A 19,077-nucleotide genomic window follows, 5' to 3' on the forward strand; every position below is an offset into this window, starting at 1 on the left:
GGAGAGAGAAAATTTAGGAGGAAGTGTGTTCCTAGTACAAAGGACAGCTTACTCCAGCTGAGCAGGCAATAGATAGGCTGCTGAGTTCTGGAACAACTAGAAGTTCTCTCCAATTTTCTTAGTTGATTGCTCATACTGGCAACCAGATCACTTCATCTTAAAGTCTTATTTCCTGGATTTTAAAAATAACATCCTTGCTTCTTTCATTTACATTTTAATAAGAGTATAAAAACACATGAGTCAAAAGCTATTTCCATGTCTCCATAAAGCCTGTGCTTAGAGACTTTTAAAGCATATTTTTCACCCAATAATATAAACACGTTCACTTTAATGAATCCAATTATGCTACCTTGGGCTGTATTTCCCTCCAAGCACAAAGCTGGGAATAAGATTCTTTTCAGTTGTAATATCCACTCCTCTCAAGTGTATAGAGAATGGCTAATTTTATGAGTACACATTTCCTTAACACATTTCATTAACAAGGAAACTATGATAAGATTGCTTTACCTTCCAGAGCTTGCAAACACTTTGAAAATGTCTTATTATTCAATTGCTGTCATTGAAGAGTTTGTCATGGATAATACTAGGCCTAATGCTAGGTCACATCTGGGGCAGGAAGCTTCTAAAAAACATAGCAGCAAAGAGTTCTTAAACTTTTTGTGTCTGCTGGTTACTAGGGCAAAAGATTCTCAAGACCACCTACTCTACTTATTACCTCCTGCTTGCCACCAGACACAAAAAAATGCTCACCAGAATTAACAAGGGTGTTATTACCTTTGATGAAGCATCACTCAGGTGGTCTGGTTTTTATTATATGTTAAATAAATTTATACCAGAAACAAAACTACAGATTTTTTGTCATATTATAAACATTAAAGAGATTGGTCCAGAGACCACCTGGGGAACCCTTACAGACCATATTTTGAATCACAGAGCACTAGGGCTGTTAAGTGGATTAGTGTTTAGTTAACTGGCTAGGTGATATTCATGCTGTTAAATTTATAAAGAAATGAGTCAGCATCCACACATAAAGTTGAAACAACCCTCTTTGAAGTGATCTATTATAATTGCTACAAAATATTACAAAATGTGTATTAGGATAAATTATGTACAATGATTGGTTCCCAAGCTGGTAACAAATTAGGAATTTTAAGGGTGAAGCTGCTGACAAAAACTCTAAATAAATTCTATAGTTTCTGCAGACTGAAAGTTTAACAGATTTTTAAATTACTGATTTTAATAATTAGTGCAATTATAAGGATAATTTGGAATCTGAAATCCATTTATAAGTTATATGGTTTTTATTCTGATATTGCTTTAAATGGTGATCACATTAAGATTCATTTTAAAAGACTACAAATTTTTAAACTAAGCCTAATTTTTGTTTACAATGGGGGAAAAAATCATCCAGGCAGAAATTTCTCATTCCAAATTTGCCCTTTATAAAAATTCAAATTTGCTCCTAAACAAGTTCCAATTTTTTAAAAATAAAATACAGCAGTTTATAATAGAAATACTGAAAATAAATCACTATTGGATACTTTCAGATTTTCCTCTAGTGTACCACAAATCACATCCAGAAACCCAAACAAAACAATCATTGAAATTTCTAAGACCTTCCTGCTGAGATTCAGTACCATAGCAAAAGAGGAAGAAAGACTTCAGTGAAGCAGGGAGCATTCTGCATAAGCCATACTGGTCTTTGGAAGGTAACAGATCACCCACCCATTAATGTAATGTGTGACCACAATTACCAAAGGTAACATTAAACAAACAAACAACAACAAAAAAAACCTTTTAAATCCAGCAGCCTCTGGATGATATGAGAGACTCCACTTTACCACCACCCTGCTGAGTTACATTTGACCACCAAAGGCAAGGAAAGCCATTAACATCCTGAATTAATGGGGTTAGTGGTTTCCCAATGAGATATTTTCATGACACAATGTGGATTCAGCAAAGTTTTCCCTTCAAGAAAAATAAAGCTTTGATTTCAAAGAGCACTGATTAGACTTAATACCATTAAGGGACTATTATGGCTTTTTTTGTTGTTGTTGTTGTTACTGTGCTTTAACTATCAGTTGCTGAACCAAAAATTGTGGGCAGTTGTCTTTACCAAAAGTCAAGGTTTAGGAATGTGAGAGCAAATCCAAGGTACAGATGAGCTTCAGATGTGAACAGGCTTCAGACAATTTGAGAAGTTTTTTTCAGTTTACAGGTCCTAGGGCTTTTATTATTATTACCAAGTGATAATAATATGAAAATAAGAAAGATTCACCAAGAAAATAACAAAAACACTGAATATTACATAATTTTTAAGAAGCTGTCTTAGTTTTATTGGTTGCGATGCATATTTGTTACAAATAAAAATTAAACAGCTTGACAAATCTACTAAAGAAATAATTCTTGATCACTTTCAACAGGTCCTAAAATATACAGGAGAACCCCAGATACCAACTACTAAAATACCTATAGTATTATTTGTTTTTGCAAGTTAATGGTAAAAAAAATATAATTTAAAGTCAATCTTCATTAATATTTGAAAATACAAATATAAATTAAATAAGGTTTGCAAAAGACACGTACAAAAAAATCTTCTATAAACAAACCCACTTTCAAAAGAATTGCTTAATTTACTTTGTAGTATTTATTTTGTTTTTCTCTTTTAAAAAACTTTAAAACAGTACATGTTCTCTGGATCATCCATGAATATCCAGATGTCTTTTCTCTTCAAATCCCAAATTTTCATTCTTAGTTCATCTGTTGTAAACTTATTTCTCACTCCTGGCTGGATTTTTCTTCCTTGGCAATTCTTTTTGTTACCCCACTGAAATATTTTTCACGAAATGAATTAAGACCTTTGTATGGTGGAAACTGATTATCCAATAGGTGAGAATATTGATCCTGGTCCTGGGGGAAAAGAAAGAGAGAGGAAAAAAAATATTGTTCATTAAACTGTTTATATGGCAGCAAAAACTCTATTAAGCAAATTATCTTTTTGTTATTCTCTCATTGCAGAATGTATTTTCAGAACATGAATATGAATAAAAGAACAGTGCTTTGAGGATTGCCTCTGCACAAATCAGTCAATTGACAAGTTTTAAGTACCTATTATGTGCCAGGTACTAGGGATGCAAAGTAAAAGTTGAAACCAGAGAAGAATGGTCACAAAGAGCTACATTTATGCAATATCCAAACAAATAAATGAAACTTTTGGATTATTCAGATATAAAAACGGATGGTATACATTGCAGTGAGTGCTATTTTTAAAAAGTTAAGTAAACTAGATTTCTGAGAAATGGTTTGCCAGGATGAGATATGTCATGGTTTAACTGTTCAGTTGTATCTGACCCTTCACGACCCCATTTGGGCTTTTCTGGGCAGAAATACTGGTATAATCTGCCATTTCCTTCTCCACCTTATTTTACAGATGAGGAAATTGAGGCAAGCAATGTTTGTCCTAGAACACAGAGTTATAGTGTCTGAAGTAACATTTGAACAGGAAAATGAGTGTTCCCGATTCCAGGCCTAGATCTATCCACTGCGCCACCTATCTGCTCAAAATAAGATATGCTTGCTAATGAACAATGTTAGTAATTCAACTATCTCTCAACTAGACTTATTCTTAAATAAAATCTATTTACTAATGAATTTATGGATTTTTCATATAAATAAAATCAACTAGAAAAGATAAACCTAACTTCTCAATCCTTAATATTAAAATGGTAGCCATAAATGCCTCTGGAATATATCAGCTATCAGAATGTTTTCATATCTCTGCTTATTTCACGAGAAATTATCATCTTAGTCCTGCTTCATTTTAGTTTATAAATACCCAGGAGCTTTAGCAAATATGAAATTTCATTTGTTATATTGTTTTCTAAGAACTGGATTAGTCACAACTAGGTAATCCAAATTGTACAATAAATATTTCATATATATATTTAACCATACTACTGCATTAAGCACAAACAGGCAACTACTTGAATTTCAAGGTAACAGCATACCTGTGTTCTAGAAGTTTATCAAATTTTCTAAAGAATACCAGTGAACAATTTAGTCAATAATACAAAAGCATAATGAAAATAGCAAAATGTCAACAACTTCTCAGAACATATAATCCAAGAAAGGTGAATTTGTTCCTAGCCACTTGGTTGACACTCAGTTTATAAATATTTTGTCTTATTTTTCTCTTATTGTCAAAATAGAAAGCCTGAGGGGTAGGGAAAGGGGACTGGATAAGAAGTATGACAAAGGGACCTCCATGGTCACCTCAAAAGTAGAAAGCAGAATTGGATCATAAATTCAATAATATGGACAAGAATCTGTGGACCTCTGATTTCACTGGTTTTGGAAATTCCCTGATAAGAACATTCCCCCTGTCAAAGAAGGTTGGTATCTTTTCTGAAATTTATAATCTTACAAAGTTGCCTAAAACAGTGAGAAGTTAAATGATTTTTTCAGGGTAGTAAAACTAGTATGTATAAAAGTACGCATGCCAACCATATACTCTGTGGTTGTAAATATTTGTCAGATATAAAAATGTGGAGATATGCACTAAGATACTATTAATAACAATTAACATTTATTTAGTATTTTATGTTTTGCAAAGAGCGTTAGATATATGATCTCATTTGATCCTCACAGGAACCCTATGACCTAGGAAATATTATTCCCATTTTGTTCATAAGAAAAATTAAATGACTTAGAATCATATAGCTAGTAAATATCTCCAGCTCTTCTTGGTTACAAGTCTAACACTATCCACTTACTATGCCAAAATGCCTCCTATATAATGGTCCTCTAAGATGCCATACTTCAGCTGACAATCAATCAATGCATATTTCTAATACATATAAGCATCTATTGTGTAGCTAAGTGCTGGAAAGCTGCAAAGAAAAGTAAAAGATAATTCCTGTTCTCTCTAAGTCTTGCTTCTTCTCTTACCTACCAGGTAGGCTACAACTTTCCAAAGACCATTAGAGAAGGAAGGAATCCAAAAAATATCTCCCTCTCAAGTGACTTAGCCCCAGGATCTAATATGAATGAAAGAGTTACTGATCCAATTTTTTTATCCACTACAGTCAGTGACCCAGTACTTAAAGAAATGGAAAAATTTCCCAGCTTCACTGCACCCAAGCCAACTTCATGGAGAGTAGTCTTGTTCTTTGAGAATGTTTCATTCCATATATGACTAATGACAACTATCTTAAAAAACAATTAATGAATAAGAAAAGTATTAAAGGCTTATCTTATTTGGTATATATGAATAAAAAAAAAAAAACAAAGAAAAGTCTAGTGAAGGAATTTCTATTAAGTCAACATCACCATAATAAACTGATTGAATATAAATTGAACAATTTCTACCTAAATCTAAGGGACAGGGGTTTTAACAACAACAAAATTCTTCAAGGCTAAAAAAGGATTAAAAGAAATAATGTCTTTAAAATAAGGTGAATGTAAAGAAAGGTTAAGATGTCATGGATCATGTCTATGAGAGGAACCAGTGGCTAAAGATGATACAGGGAAGCACCTGAAAACACAAAAGTAACACTTTGAAACTGTGTCAAATGAAGGAACATAAAATTATATGCTATAATTTGCTTTCTATGTACAGTTTGTAACCCAAATTCTCCTTACACTGTCTTAAAATGTACACACTACAATATAATATATTGTTTTATACTAACAGGATGGAGAAGGGTGGAAGGATGCTGTGGACAAGATAAAGATAAAAAAAAAACAAAACCCAATATGTCACATGTATGTATGTGTGTGTGTGTACATGTATATATATCTATATATATAGATATATATTTATTTATTTATATTTATATGCCAGCCTACATGAATAACTTATAAACTCTAACATTTAAATGATGCTTTAAGGCTTACAGTGTTCTTCCTTCTAACAACAATCCTGTGAGGGAAACAAACCATTCTCCAGATCAGAAAACTAATGTTTTGTTAACTCGAATCGCCTGACTTCAGATCTAGCTCTCTACACACACACACACACACACACACACACACACACACAGAGTGAACTATTTATGACAGTAAGAATTTATAGTGCCTCACTTCAGATAAATTCAATTCTCAATCTTCTGCTCCTCTCTATCTGCTCTTATCTTTTGTTAATGCCAGAGTAAACACTTAAGATGTTGATATTCAACTCTACATATCTTTCAGCACTTGCAATGACTCTTCTCAATTCACATTCCCTGTCCTTCCTGATTCTGGTGGCTTTGTTTCAACTCTCATCAATTAAACATCTCAAAGACAAAAGTGTTTCCTTTAAAGAAGAGGACCTTCACCCTATTTCTTTATCCTAGACTCAGGATTGCTTTTTGCTGGGACTCAGTATCCTGCTTCTCTGACTTCTTTAATATTCATGAAACTGCCTACAAGCCTAAACTCTGATAGTATCTCAATATTAAAAAGTCTTCATTCAAAGTAGCAGCTTCTTTTTCTTTCAGATCACCAATTTTCAGTGAAAAAAAAAAAGTGGAGGAAAAATAAAGATAACCAGAAAACTAAAGGCGACTAAGAAAGGAAGGGATGAGAAAAGATTACATCTGCCCTGGTTTATTGTTTCACACCTGTATCCTTTAAGTTCTATATGAATAGAGGGAAGCTAAATAGTGAGAAAAACAATTTCTTGAACTAAGCTCTGGTCTCAGAACAGAGAAGCAACATGGCATAATGGATGAATGCAAAAAGACTTGGATTAATGTCCTGAATACTCTATGTACCCACAACTGCAGACTAAATACTAACTTGTATTAGTGGAAAGAGTTTCCAAACTGTTAATTCCTGAAATTAATCACACCATGTCCTGAAAAACAAAAACAAAAAACTGACACGGGGGAGGGAAAAGAAATAAGACACAAATAGATAACTATCATACATGTTACATGATAAATGCATTAGAGAAGCATAAGATAAAATGCTATATGATTGGTAGGGGGGGTTCATTGGGTCATTCTTAGAGGAGCCAACGTCTGAATTAAACTTCACAGTATGAGTAGGAATTCAACAGGTAGAGAGAGATAGTGAAAGGCACAGGAAATAGCATGATGAAATGCAAGGAAGCAGTGAAATATAGTATATATTCATGGGACAAAGAGTAATGAAGTTTGGCAAGAATATACCTGGAGGGAAACAATATGGACCAAATTTGTAAAGGTAGACTGGTTCTGATTGTAGAGGGCTTATAATGCCAGGCCAAAAAAAAAAAAAAAGAAAAAGGAAACTGCTCATTGGAAGACAAAGCCCCTGAAGATTTTTGAATGGAAGCATGACATAATGAAATATTGAATACGAAAAGTTTCTGGCAAAAGAAAATTTGCATAAGAAAGCCTGGGAAGAGGGAAGGAGAGTGTGAGCAGGAGGGGTAAGAAAATCAGTTGAAACCAAGTGAGATTGTCAAAACATGTGGTAATGAGAGTTTTTATACTAGGATAGAACAGTGGGAATAAAGAAAAGAAGATTAATGTGTTATAGATAAATCAGCAAGAGTTGGTATCTGACTGGGTATGAGTAAGAGAAAGGGAAAAATCCATATAATCCCAAAGTTATGAACAAAAGTGGCAAATCAGACTATAGCTAAGAAAAATGCTCACCATAATTTCTCTATAATGATGATAAAGATATCTTAACCTTGAAAATTGCAATTTTACATATCATACGAAATAAGCAAGTTTAGAGTCTATAAAAACTGAATAATATTCAATTCAAATTTATACAAAATGGAGTCCTGTAAAGAGCACTAGACTTTGAGTCTGACTCATGTGACCTTAGGTAAATCGTCTGGGTCTCAGGTTGTTCATCTGTAAAGTAACAGTGTTGGACTATAAGATGATCTCTAAAGTACCTAACTCTAAAGCCTATGAGCATATTGGTACTTTTTCTAAACAAAAGGCTGGTGGGACTTTCAAAACAATATAAGATTTAAAATCTACTAAATAGCAAAAAAATCTCAGACCTAAACTTTTAGACAACATCATGTTAACACAATGTCACCACAAAGTCAATTTCCTGTACCATCAATACTGCTAATTCTAAACATAATCCATATAAAGAAATGAAGCATGATCCCCAAAGCAGAAATGGACTTTCAATACTTTTCTGTGTACCACTGCCCTCTGCTGACTAAGATCAGAGAATCCTTCTTGATGTTCCTTTATTCCACAGGTTACACAAACAGTTTAAACCAGAATTGACCACATATCCTGGGACCTAAGTGCTAAAGGTCAGGAGCTCTTGGATATCTCACTGTTGAATAGCTTATCCATCATAAAGATGATCCAAACAATCTTTTCTCCATTGGAAAGGCTAGTCATTTATTCATATCAGTTTATTTCTCAAACATAGATTAATTATTAATTTAAATATAGTTAGTTGGAAGAGATTTCACATTCTATCTCCATCTGTGACCAACCAAGAACTAAAAACTTCACTTTAAAACAAGAGCAAAGAATGGACCTTATATACAAATAAACCCTTAACTGTTTATATGCCTAACTATCCACTGGAGAATAAAATGGGATGTCCAAAATAAAGGATAAAAAGCATTAAAAACAACTGATCTCAATTCCCAAAGGCATTGCATGACATAATAAACATTGACATTAAAGTTCATAAATGTCAAATAAAAAGAAACCTCAGGGCAGCTAGGTTGTAGTGGATACAGTACTCCTGGAGTTAGGGAGGACATGAGTTCAAATCTGGCCTCAAATACATGATATTTCTAGCTATGTGATCCTAGACAAGACCCTTAACTGGAGGAGAAGGAGAAAAAGGAGGAGATGGAAACGGAAAAGGAGGAGGAGGAGGAGAAAAGGGAGAAGGGAGGAGGAAGGATGAAGGAGAAAGGAGAGGGACATATTTTCATCCCCTACGCTCTCTAAACCCTTCTTTGTAAACAAATGGCATTATTTAATTAATCAAGCAGCAAGCGAGTATATATACTATGTGTGAGAACCTAGGTACTGTGAAGAATATACAATAGTTTTATAAATCTTAGTCCCCACATAAACTCATTCCTATCTAACTCAGCTCCAACTTTTCCTATTACTTGTTTTTTTGACTTTACTTCTGTTGGGTTCCTTAGAAGTTCCAATTAAATATAGACTCCTCTCTTCACTTTGAAACCTCTCTGAAATAAATTAAACCTGACTTTTTGCTGAGGATCTTACAGTGGGTCAACAACCCTCCTGATTCTCTGTTATTTTGTATTCTTGTCCTGCCATACCATCAATCAGTAATTCTTCTCTTGGGAAGCCCCTACAATTTTTATTTCAGCCACACATTTAATTGGGTGGTCATGCTTTATAAGTCACCATTACTTGGAAAAGTTCTACCTTTAAGAACTTCAATTCCAAAAATTCCCTCTAAAACTATAATCTCTTCTCTTTATACTTGTCCCACATCATCATTCTAAGCCATCTCATCATTCTCAACATGACCACTATCTTTTAATCCCTCTGTTTTCTCAGGCTACAACCAACATTTTGGCATCAAGAAACTAAAAGTTAGAAGATAACTGAGAAATCCTCTGGTCCAACCTACATCTGCCTGAATTCCTTATGCCTCATCACAGACAATCCAGCCTCTGCCTGGAAATATGGCAGGAAATACACTGACTACTGAGGTAATAAATTCCATTATAGATAGCAATCACTGCTAGGAAATTTCTCCCTTATAACAAGCCTAAAATTTGCCATAACAGCTTTAATCCCTTGCTTCTGCTTCTGTAATCTAGGGCCAAAAAACAATCCCTGTTTCATATGACAGTCCTTAAATATTTTCAGACTTATTATCTTGTTTCCCTTCTACTCACATTGCTTCTTTTCTCCAAAGCTAGACATCCCCATTTCCTACAACCAAACTTCTTACAGCAATTCTTTTTCTATTTTATATAAGGGACCTTTTGGAAATCTGGTGAAGTCTAAGGACTCCTCAGAATAATGTTTTTAAATATATAAAATACTTGGGATGACAAAGGAAACCAATTATCAAAATACTTTGGAAAAAAAAAATTCCCAGATCCCAGGTATCAATGCTATGGTGTGGATTCCAGTACTCTTACCATCTTAATCACAATCAAGCTTATGTCCTTTCTAACATGTGGTACCTGGAACTGAATATAATCCTCCAGGTGTAGCTTAATCATAGTGGAATAATTCCATTCCTTTTCCTACACACTATGCCTCTCAAAGACTACTTATAGAACTTTGGGCATTGCTATATATCTCTGTTAACTCATATATTGAAGCTATAGTTCATTAGTCTTCTTCTTCCCCTAATTTCTTTTTGCAGGAATCATTACCTATTTATACTTCTCCCACCCTATACATGCAGAGTTAATTTTTTGAACTAAAGTATAACACTTTGCATCTATTTCTATTAAATCCCACCTTCCCTGATTTGGCCCATTACTCTGCCCTATTAATAGTTTTTTGGATCCTGATTTTGTCATTTAACATTCTAGCTATTCCTTCTAGTTTTATGAAATCACAAATGTGATAAGCAAGCTATCTAGGGCCTAATTCAAATTACTTCCCTACCTACCAAGTCTTAAACTGAAAATAGGCCATTTCAACAGTGTTATATTCTAAACCCTTAAATGTTATCTTTAGCCAAGAGCTTTTCCATTCCTATTCTCAAATACTATGTATTTCCATAATAAGTCACAGTACCATAATGAATCCTTTTATTTGTCTTTTATTTCCACATCATATTCAAAAAAATTAGCCAATGGAGAAGAAAAGCAATAGTCTTAAATGTTACCAGGTCAAAGAAAGTGTTCTTGTGAGATGAAGTGAGCTGAATATTTCTGTAATCAGGGACAGAGGAGCCATCAGAGACTGAAAATGATTGAGATAGAGGATGATTAATGAAGCAAGGTCCTAGAGGGGACTGGGAGTGGGGTAAGGAGAAAGGTGCCAAGGCATAAGTAGAAGTTATACTTAGCAGTAAAAAGAGAGTAAGTGAAGTGAGAAAGTAGGTACAAAAAGGGGTGGGAGGACCTTGTTATATACATATTTTTAGCAAGAAAAAATTTATGGCAATAACCACTGATTTCACAGAGGGCAGGTGAGAAAATAAGATGTCAAGAACAATATCTATTTGTGAATCTAGGTAACTAAAAGAGTAATAATGCCTCTTTTAGGCAGACAAAGTTAAAGTCCATATTACTTATAAACTGAACTACTGGGTCAGCTTTCCAGTGCAAACACCGGCCTTTTCTTTCTTCATTCAATTCTTCTAACCACCACCAGAGTAATATTCATAATACAAACATTTAACATATCATTCCCATACCTAAAAAAATAATAATTTTAATGGATATCTACTGTCTACTAATTTGTCCTGCCATTTAAGCTACTCCAGTTGGATTACAATTTACCTGTACCTTATCACAGATTAATCCTAGTCACAGATTCCATATTCTAGCCAAAATACTCATTATTCTTCAAACTCATTCAGAACTTTCTTGTCTCAATAACTTTAAAAGACACACACACACATACACACTTCTTTCAAAGTTCTTTCAAAACTCTTTCAAAACTCAGCCCAGGTGATTCTTCCTCCACAGTGACTTCTTTAATTCAACCTATCTATAAGTAATCTCCCCCGCCTCAAATCTCTTATAAATCCATTCTATTCAGACCTCTCATACATTTCTTAGACACTTATTCAACATGACAATGACCTTTATATTTGTCTTAATACATTTCTACTAGATAATAAATACCTCGAAGTAAAACTATATACTGTTTCACTACTGTATTTCTCTGTGTTTAGCAGAATATAACATAGGCACTTGATAAGTGATTGTTGGTTAAAGTTGCAATTTCTTTAACAGTATCATCTAATTTAGCCAATGCATAAACTGCTTTGGTAATTACTCTTTTATCAAACTATAAATTCCATGAAGGAACTGTCTCTATTTTAAGAATCAACTCATGATCTGAGAACGAAATATACTTACTTAACATTCAGTTGTTAAATACTGAAAATTCCCAGATGGCAGGTGACTTGCACCTATTTAGTTTGCTTTATGTAATTAGCTATTCGTCCAACATGATCCTCACTGAAGTTAAAATCCCATCTTTCTGGTAAGTTCTCTACTACAAAAACAAAAAACAAGGATGTTTGTTAATTTTGCCACATCATAACATCAGTGGCAATTCCTAAGGACACTTTTCAAACTATAAGATGACTATTTGTAAAGAACAGGGGATTTGTCCCAAAAAGGCATTATTTGGGAAATGGACAAAGATTTAATGATGATAATCTAAATAAATCTATGATACTAGAGCAAGCCAAATGACTTTTATTTTATTTATAGGTCAGGTTAAAATTGTTCCTTTACTCACTGTCACTCCTTGATAATGAGATAATGATTTCTTCCATATAATTGGCATTAATTTCAAATCATTTATATTTTCCTAAGTGACAGCAGTTTATATAAAACAGCAGTTTTCATTGCAAAGTTCTGAATGCATGGCTTATAAAGCATCTTATGATAAGTAAAATCCAGTGATGCTGAGAGCAAAGTGAAAACCACCTAATGTACTACTTATCTATTTTTGTCAACTAACATTAAGACTCCTTAGTTACAGTGGAGACTAGAGGTATGTGATATATTATTAAAGAAATATTAAAATAAAAGAAACAAGAGGCAAAAGATGAGGAAGAAGAGTTGAGAAAAGCAGCAGGTAATTTTTTGTTTTTAAATTAATATAAAAATGAAATGTAAATGATATTGCTGAATTTGGTGGGCCTCAGTTCAGCTTCAGGGTAATTACCCATGTCCGGCTTTTGTTTAAAAATCCTGCTACCCTTATCAAAGCTTCCCACTGTTCGACATCTGGTACTGGACAGTAGCTATAGAAACCACTTGTGCTGAAGTTATACAACTATAAACAGCACTAAGCAATTTCCAAACCAAGGACAAGCAGGTCAAAAGTCTGGCACCCAATACTGGTAAATAGAAACTCCCAACATTAATCTTAATGAGAACCTGAATGTCACAAGGTGAGGTTGGAAATCTTTATTCAGTAAGTCTAATGTTTATATATTTGCAAATTTATTCTTTTCAAAAGTTCATTTTTTAATTATTCTTACTTTTACCTATATCTTTTAAGGAATTTATTTAACATTCTCAGTTCTAGAATTCTAAACCATAAATAATAATTCCTATAACATATTAAAATTTTTAATGCCCAGAACTCAGCATCAAATATAAGAATCAATTATAAAAATGATAGCTCAGAGTTCTATAGTTTAAGGTTCATTCGCAATGAACTTCAGGTGCTTCAGGTATTATCTCAATTTTATTGATCAAGGAATTGAGACCATGTAGAATTCTGGAACTTACATAAACTAGTAAGTATTAGGAGCAGGATTCAAACCTGGACCTCTCCACCCTTTTCATTACATTAGGATGACTTTCTGAAGAAATTCAGAATAAGACAACAGATTTCTAACAAAAGACTCTGTAGTCCTTAGTGTACCATAGGGGCACCCTACTCAAACATTTATAGCTTTATTATTAAACTTGAAGCATAAAATAGAACCAGGCAAGAGTTTATTGACAATTTAATATACTTACTATGACTAAAGTTTAGTTATAATCCAAGAAAACCAAGTTGCTTATCTTCATTTCAAACCAATAATTTAAAAAAAAAAAAGTCTATATATTTTAGGTCAGATATACTAACAGATTTTTAAAAATTGGAAATATTGATACCCATATGAATTTTAGAAAATGCCTATACATACCAATAGAAACAAAGCTTTAGGAATAAAAATTAGAATTATGATGGATTTTAATGGTTGAGAATTTTGTATGAGAATAGTATGATAATCCATATTTGATCTAAGAAAAATGCTAGGAAGACTATTCTAAATTAAATATTGAATAAAGAACAAGAGAAAATGCTATAACATGAAGAAAACATTATTCAAGTAATGAAACAATGTAAAGAGTTCTGGTTATTAAATAGAATTGAAACTCACCTGCATATGTACAATCATGATACTATGTATAGTTCTTCCATTTTCCTTGTTCAAAACTCACTTGCATTTCTATTTTATCATACTGTGAGACAGATTTATACCTAAGGTTCTACCATCACTGATACATGAAGAATTTTCTAAAGACTCTAAGTGAAAGAAAATATTATTCATAATGATCAACCCTTTTATTTCTCTTCAGAGAAATGAATGATACTGTAAATAAGATTGAATAATAACCAAATTATGCCACACATAGCAGTATCTAAGTAACAGTAACGCAAGGGAAAAACAAACTAACCAGTAGGAAAACAATAATAGTTGTCATATTTGTCCTTGGGTTGAACAGGAATCAGAGTTTATAACTCAATGTAAAGAAATATAAACTATATTCATCTATATCCCGTTGTATGACATATATCATGTATATGTACACAAATATATTTCTCCTAGGCAAATATTTCCCAAGGAAATTGTACACCCCTCTTATATGTAATATTTAATATCTAAACTCATCATCATAAGGTTTAATTTATTTCCCTCCAGGATATTCTTAAGTCATCTCTGTCTCTAGGGTTACCACCATCTTGCAAACAAGTGACCTCAAGGTCATCCTTGATTCCTCTCTTCTCTCCCATGTCTAAATAATTGTTACAATCTGGACATTTCTTTCTCCACAGTTTTAAAATAGGATCCTTTTCTCAACAGCAAAATCCCTAATCTTTGGCCACATTCCACTCTGATTTATTACAATCTTCTCATCACTCTTTCCATTTACAAGAGTCTTCTTCCCAATAAATCCAAAACAAGAGAAACAAACAATTTTTGCCTTGTCCCTATGTCCACAGCATTTTCTTCATTAGGGCCTTTGAATTAGCATACTAAACTATCTATGAGAATAATCACATCTTGTACAATACATATAGGTTTTTCTGGATTACAATTAAAAATATTTATAACAAGTACAAACATTTAAATAATTTTAAAGAAATAGATTCATGCTGAATTAAGCTTTTAATGAACAGAACATTTCAAAATAAGAATTAGCATACTACACAGAATAGAAGTTTGCATCCAAGCCATTTTAAAAAATTTACTAGAAATAAAACTGAGACTAGTATTTTGATTTGTGCTGCACAAAACTTGTGAGGTTTTACCATTTCTCTCATTTTATTGTACCTGGTGAAGACTATTTTACATAAAGAAAGTAAAGTACTAACTGATCATCATCACAAAATGCAATAAGGACAATGGTTATTCAAAAACAAAAGCAAAAACATAAGTAATCTGAGACTGTATAAGCTTAAGAGAACAAAATTCCTTAATATCCATTAAGAGTTAACTATGAATTTCATACTGTCCTAAAACAAAGATACTTATATAGCATCTTAAGTTTTATGTTTTAAAAAGTGTTTTCTCTATGACAAAGCATTTTCTAAATAAGGAACCCAAGGTTCAGGGACTAAGTGATTTAATCATAATAATATCATAATATTAATTATTAAACATAATATAATAATAATCATAATAATATAACTTAATATTAAACTTGGATTTTTGAACTTCAACTGCTATTGGTTCTTGCCTATAAACAGTTCATAATCTACAGAGGAGTAAGGTAACTATACTGGAAAAAATGTATAATTTAGAATAAAAGTATATACAATAACAGGAAAATAGTAAAAATAAACAACTCTGAAAGAACTAATAAGTCTCTTCAGTATAATGACTAATTAGGATTCGAGAAGACTAATGAGGAAACATACTTTTGCTGAACTACACATGTTTATAATAGGGGTTTTGCTTTTCTTTTGTTCTCAATTGTGGAAAGGAGGATTCAGGTAGAAGGGTGAGAAGAAAGATTCTTGCTGATTAGAAAAATTTTAATGTCATTTTAAAAAAATCATATGAGTATATAAGAAAAGAATAAAATCAGAAATTAGATCAATAATTCCCAAAGGCACTTACAAGAACATTCTGGTAGTTACTATCTTTGGAGCTCTTTAGGGGGAGAAGACGTGAGAAGATAACACATTATTAATTAATAATTAAAACACACATCACTGACAAAGAACAAATTGCTTGATATTTTTGGCTCTGTAATGAACCTTTATTAAGTTCATCTGGGTTATCAAGAAAATACTTTTTAACTACTGAGACCCAGTGGTCAAGTTTAAATAGGCTATCCAATAGCATACCACAAAAACATTTTTGGTAATCCACATTTTCACTAAGCATCCATTTCAATGTTAGTCTTTTCAGATTTAAAAACAGAAATTCCAAAAGGGTAAAAAGAACAATTTATATCAACATAACAAATAGACCCAAGTTGTATCGATGTTAAATGTGTCTAACATATCACAACCCAGAAATGGAGAGAAAATACACAAAAGTATAAAAATTTATAATTAATGACATTCTGGAGCCAAAGTCAATAGTGCTGGACAAGCACAAAGGCAATTTGTTAGAGAAATGAGAACTGTTTGACAGTTTTATGTCATCTCTTGCATTATAAAGGACTAGGACCTTAACAACAGTTACATACATTCCTCTTTATAATGTGAAGGTAAAAATAAAGCAATTTATTTCCAACTAAACACTATTACTTAACATAACAAACTAAAGAATGTTCATAATTAATTGTAGACAACTCCAAATGAGGCAATAATGAAAATGGGAAATTCACTTCTTAGAAAGCAAAGATCATGTTACAGGGGGACAGCTATAGGATGCTCCTTGATAAAATGGCATGAGGCAGCTAGCCAATTATTAACATTAACGTTAATGCCTATACAGTATCCTGGAAAGTTTCCCTTTCCATCTTTAGTATGTGGTTTAAAATAATAATTTAAAAGCTACCTCAGCTTTATCTCCACCTTTTCTTTCTAATCCCAAATGAATTTGCCTAGAGGGAGATTCCTTTAGAAAAAGAATGAAATACACTGGAAATAAATTAAGTTCCAGAAGGGGAAAAAAGGTAAAAGGTCCACAACAGATCTTATTTCTGTCATAAAAATAGAAATTATGGGCTTATTGTGATGATCAACTAAGTTTGAAAAAGTCCAATAAATTATGTTTCATTTTCTATTTCTTTGGAACATGTTTCAAATAGCCATCATCGTCCAGAGTTAAGGGACAATTTATATTGTTCAAATAACAACAACAAAAAACTTTCGTTTGATTTGTTTTACTTCCAGCACAATCCTGATGGTAAGATTACACCTCGGCTTCTCCCTGAAGCACTATATGTCATTTATACAAATTATATAGTTAAAAAAATAATCAAACATTTCAAATGTATGCATCTAAATGAATGTAACATAATTCAACATAATAGTCAGAGAAGATTATTTGCTTATTACAATGATGCTACCATTGCTCAAAATACTCTAGGAGGAATTACTTGATTTGAATTGCCTTCAGAGACAGCATTACATCCTTCTGAATATACTCAATGAAAGCAAATATTAACTTTTAAAATTAAAAGTCACTTGAAGCCAAATACAGCTAACAAAATGAGTGTTCAAACCAAACAATATTTTGAGAGGAAAAAAAAAATGTGATGCAGAAAAAATAATGAAATCAGTAAGTGTGGGATTTTTTTTTTCCCCATGTCTCAAAAAATGAGTTGAAAGTCATCTGGTAGGATGGGCAACCTTTGAACACAGTCATAGAGTAGGGTGAGGCTCGAGACTCAGGAAACAGAATATCTCCCACTACATTACAGAGTTCCTTTCATCAATTAAAATTTTAAAGACATGGGGTTCATCAAGACCCTTCAAAAAATCAAGTAAACCAACAAAAAAGATAGAGAAAGGAAGAGTAGACTGATCCATGATCATTAAGAGACGACTGATACATAAGAAAACAACCTTGTTAAAAAGCCCTTTCTAGAATGAATTAAATAGAATGAACAAAACATACATGTGTGTGTCAATTAATGAAAAAAATAGGTTTCATGATAGCCCAAAAGGGTTAAAGAATTAAGGAGGGAGCAAAAGTAAATTAACAGTTCTTGAGAAAGGATACCACAAATGAGTGTTATTCAGATTAAGAGAGACTGACTCAAGGGTGAGTAGGAGAAGAAAGATTCAGATAACTTCATAATGTGAACTAGAAGATAGCTAGATAGCTAGATGGGCAGACAGAAAGAAAATTAATAATAATTTAAGCAGACTCAACTTGGGATAGGAAAGGGAAAAAAGGGGCAGGGAAATAAGTCTATAGGTTAACACTGGAATCAAATAAGTATAAGCAAAATTAATTGCAAGAACCAAGCATTGATTTAAGAAAGAAGGGAAACCACTAAGCTGAATGTACTTTTGGAAAAAACTAGATTTTAAAGGCCTAAACGTTAGGAATATGAAGGAAACAGAATGCTACTGCACTATAACAAAATTTTAAAGAGACAGTTTCAGAGAAACCTGGAAGCATGTCTATGAATTAATGCAAAGCAGTCAGTAGAACAAGGAAAGTAATTTATAGAAAACAATACCACAAAGAAAAATAAAACATTTGAAATATATAAAATCTCTGATCAGTGCAATGACTATTAGAGAAATAATAAAACTAGCTATCATAGAGGTGATAGACTCAACACGTAGAATAAGACAAGTTTTAGGACACATGGTAGGGGGCTCAGTAAATACTCACTGAAATGGCCAATGTGAGAATTTGTTTAGCTTAAAGATATATATATGTTATAAAGAGTTCTCCCCCACCCCAACTATGAGGATAAGAGTTGGAAACCTCCCCCCCCAAAAAAAAAGAAAGAAAAAAGAATCAATGAAGTCTTTTTCAAATAAGTAGAAAAAAAAAAAAGAAGAAGAAGAAAGTCCAGAAAGAAACATTGATAATCAGGACAACTTTGAAAGTTACATGCTGAATGTATTATATATTTTAAAAGATAAACAAGCCTTACACAGTATAAACTCACAGTTTCATTTACAATCCTCTTTTACTATCATACTGAGTAGATGGAAATATATTTACTGTTTGTTAAATTCAGAATTAAAATAAGTAGTTTTTCAAAAAAAAAAAAAAAAAAAG

General features: G+C 32.6%; 1 protein-coding gene across 2 annotated transcripts in view; it reads right to left on the reverse strand.

Moving 5' to 3' along the window:
* Positions 1-2,309: 2,309 nt before the first annotated feature.
* Positions 2,310-19,077, reverse strand: part of TRMT11 (tRNA methyltransferase 11 homolog) — a 63,122-nt gene continuing 46,354 nt past the window's right edge. Inside the window, exons 13-14 of one of the 2 annotated variants that reach the window (XR_004233618.1) lie at positions 11,999-12,137; positions 2,823-2,910 (exon numbers count right to left, since the gene is read on the reverse strand). Coding sequence is in view for 1 of the 2 variants with exons in the window: in XM_031964311.1 (XP_031820171.1) it covers positions 2,779-2,910 (132 nt within the window). In the remaining variant the exon portion in view is untranslated. Of the gene's footprint in view, positions 2,911-11,998; positions 12,138-19,077 lie in introns of both variants that reach the window. The other variant, XM_031964311.1, reaches the window with a different exon arrangement.

The sequence above is a fragment of the Sarcophilus harrisii genome, chromosome 4 (genome assembly GCF_902635505.1).
Source record: "Sarcophilus harrisii chromosome 4, mSarHar1.11, whole genome shotgun sequence".
Taxonomy (NCBI): Eukaryota; Metazoa; Chordata; class Mammalia; order Dasyuromorphia; family Dasyuridae; genus Sarcophilus; species Sarcophilus harrisii.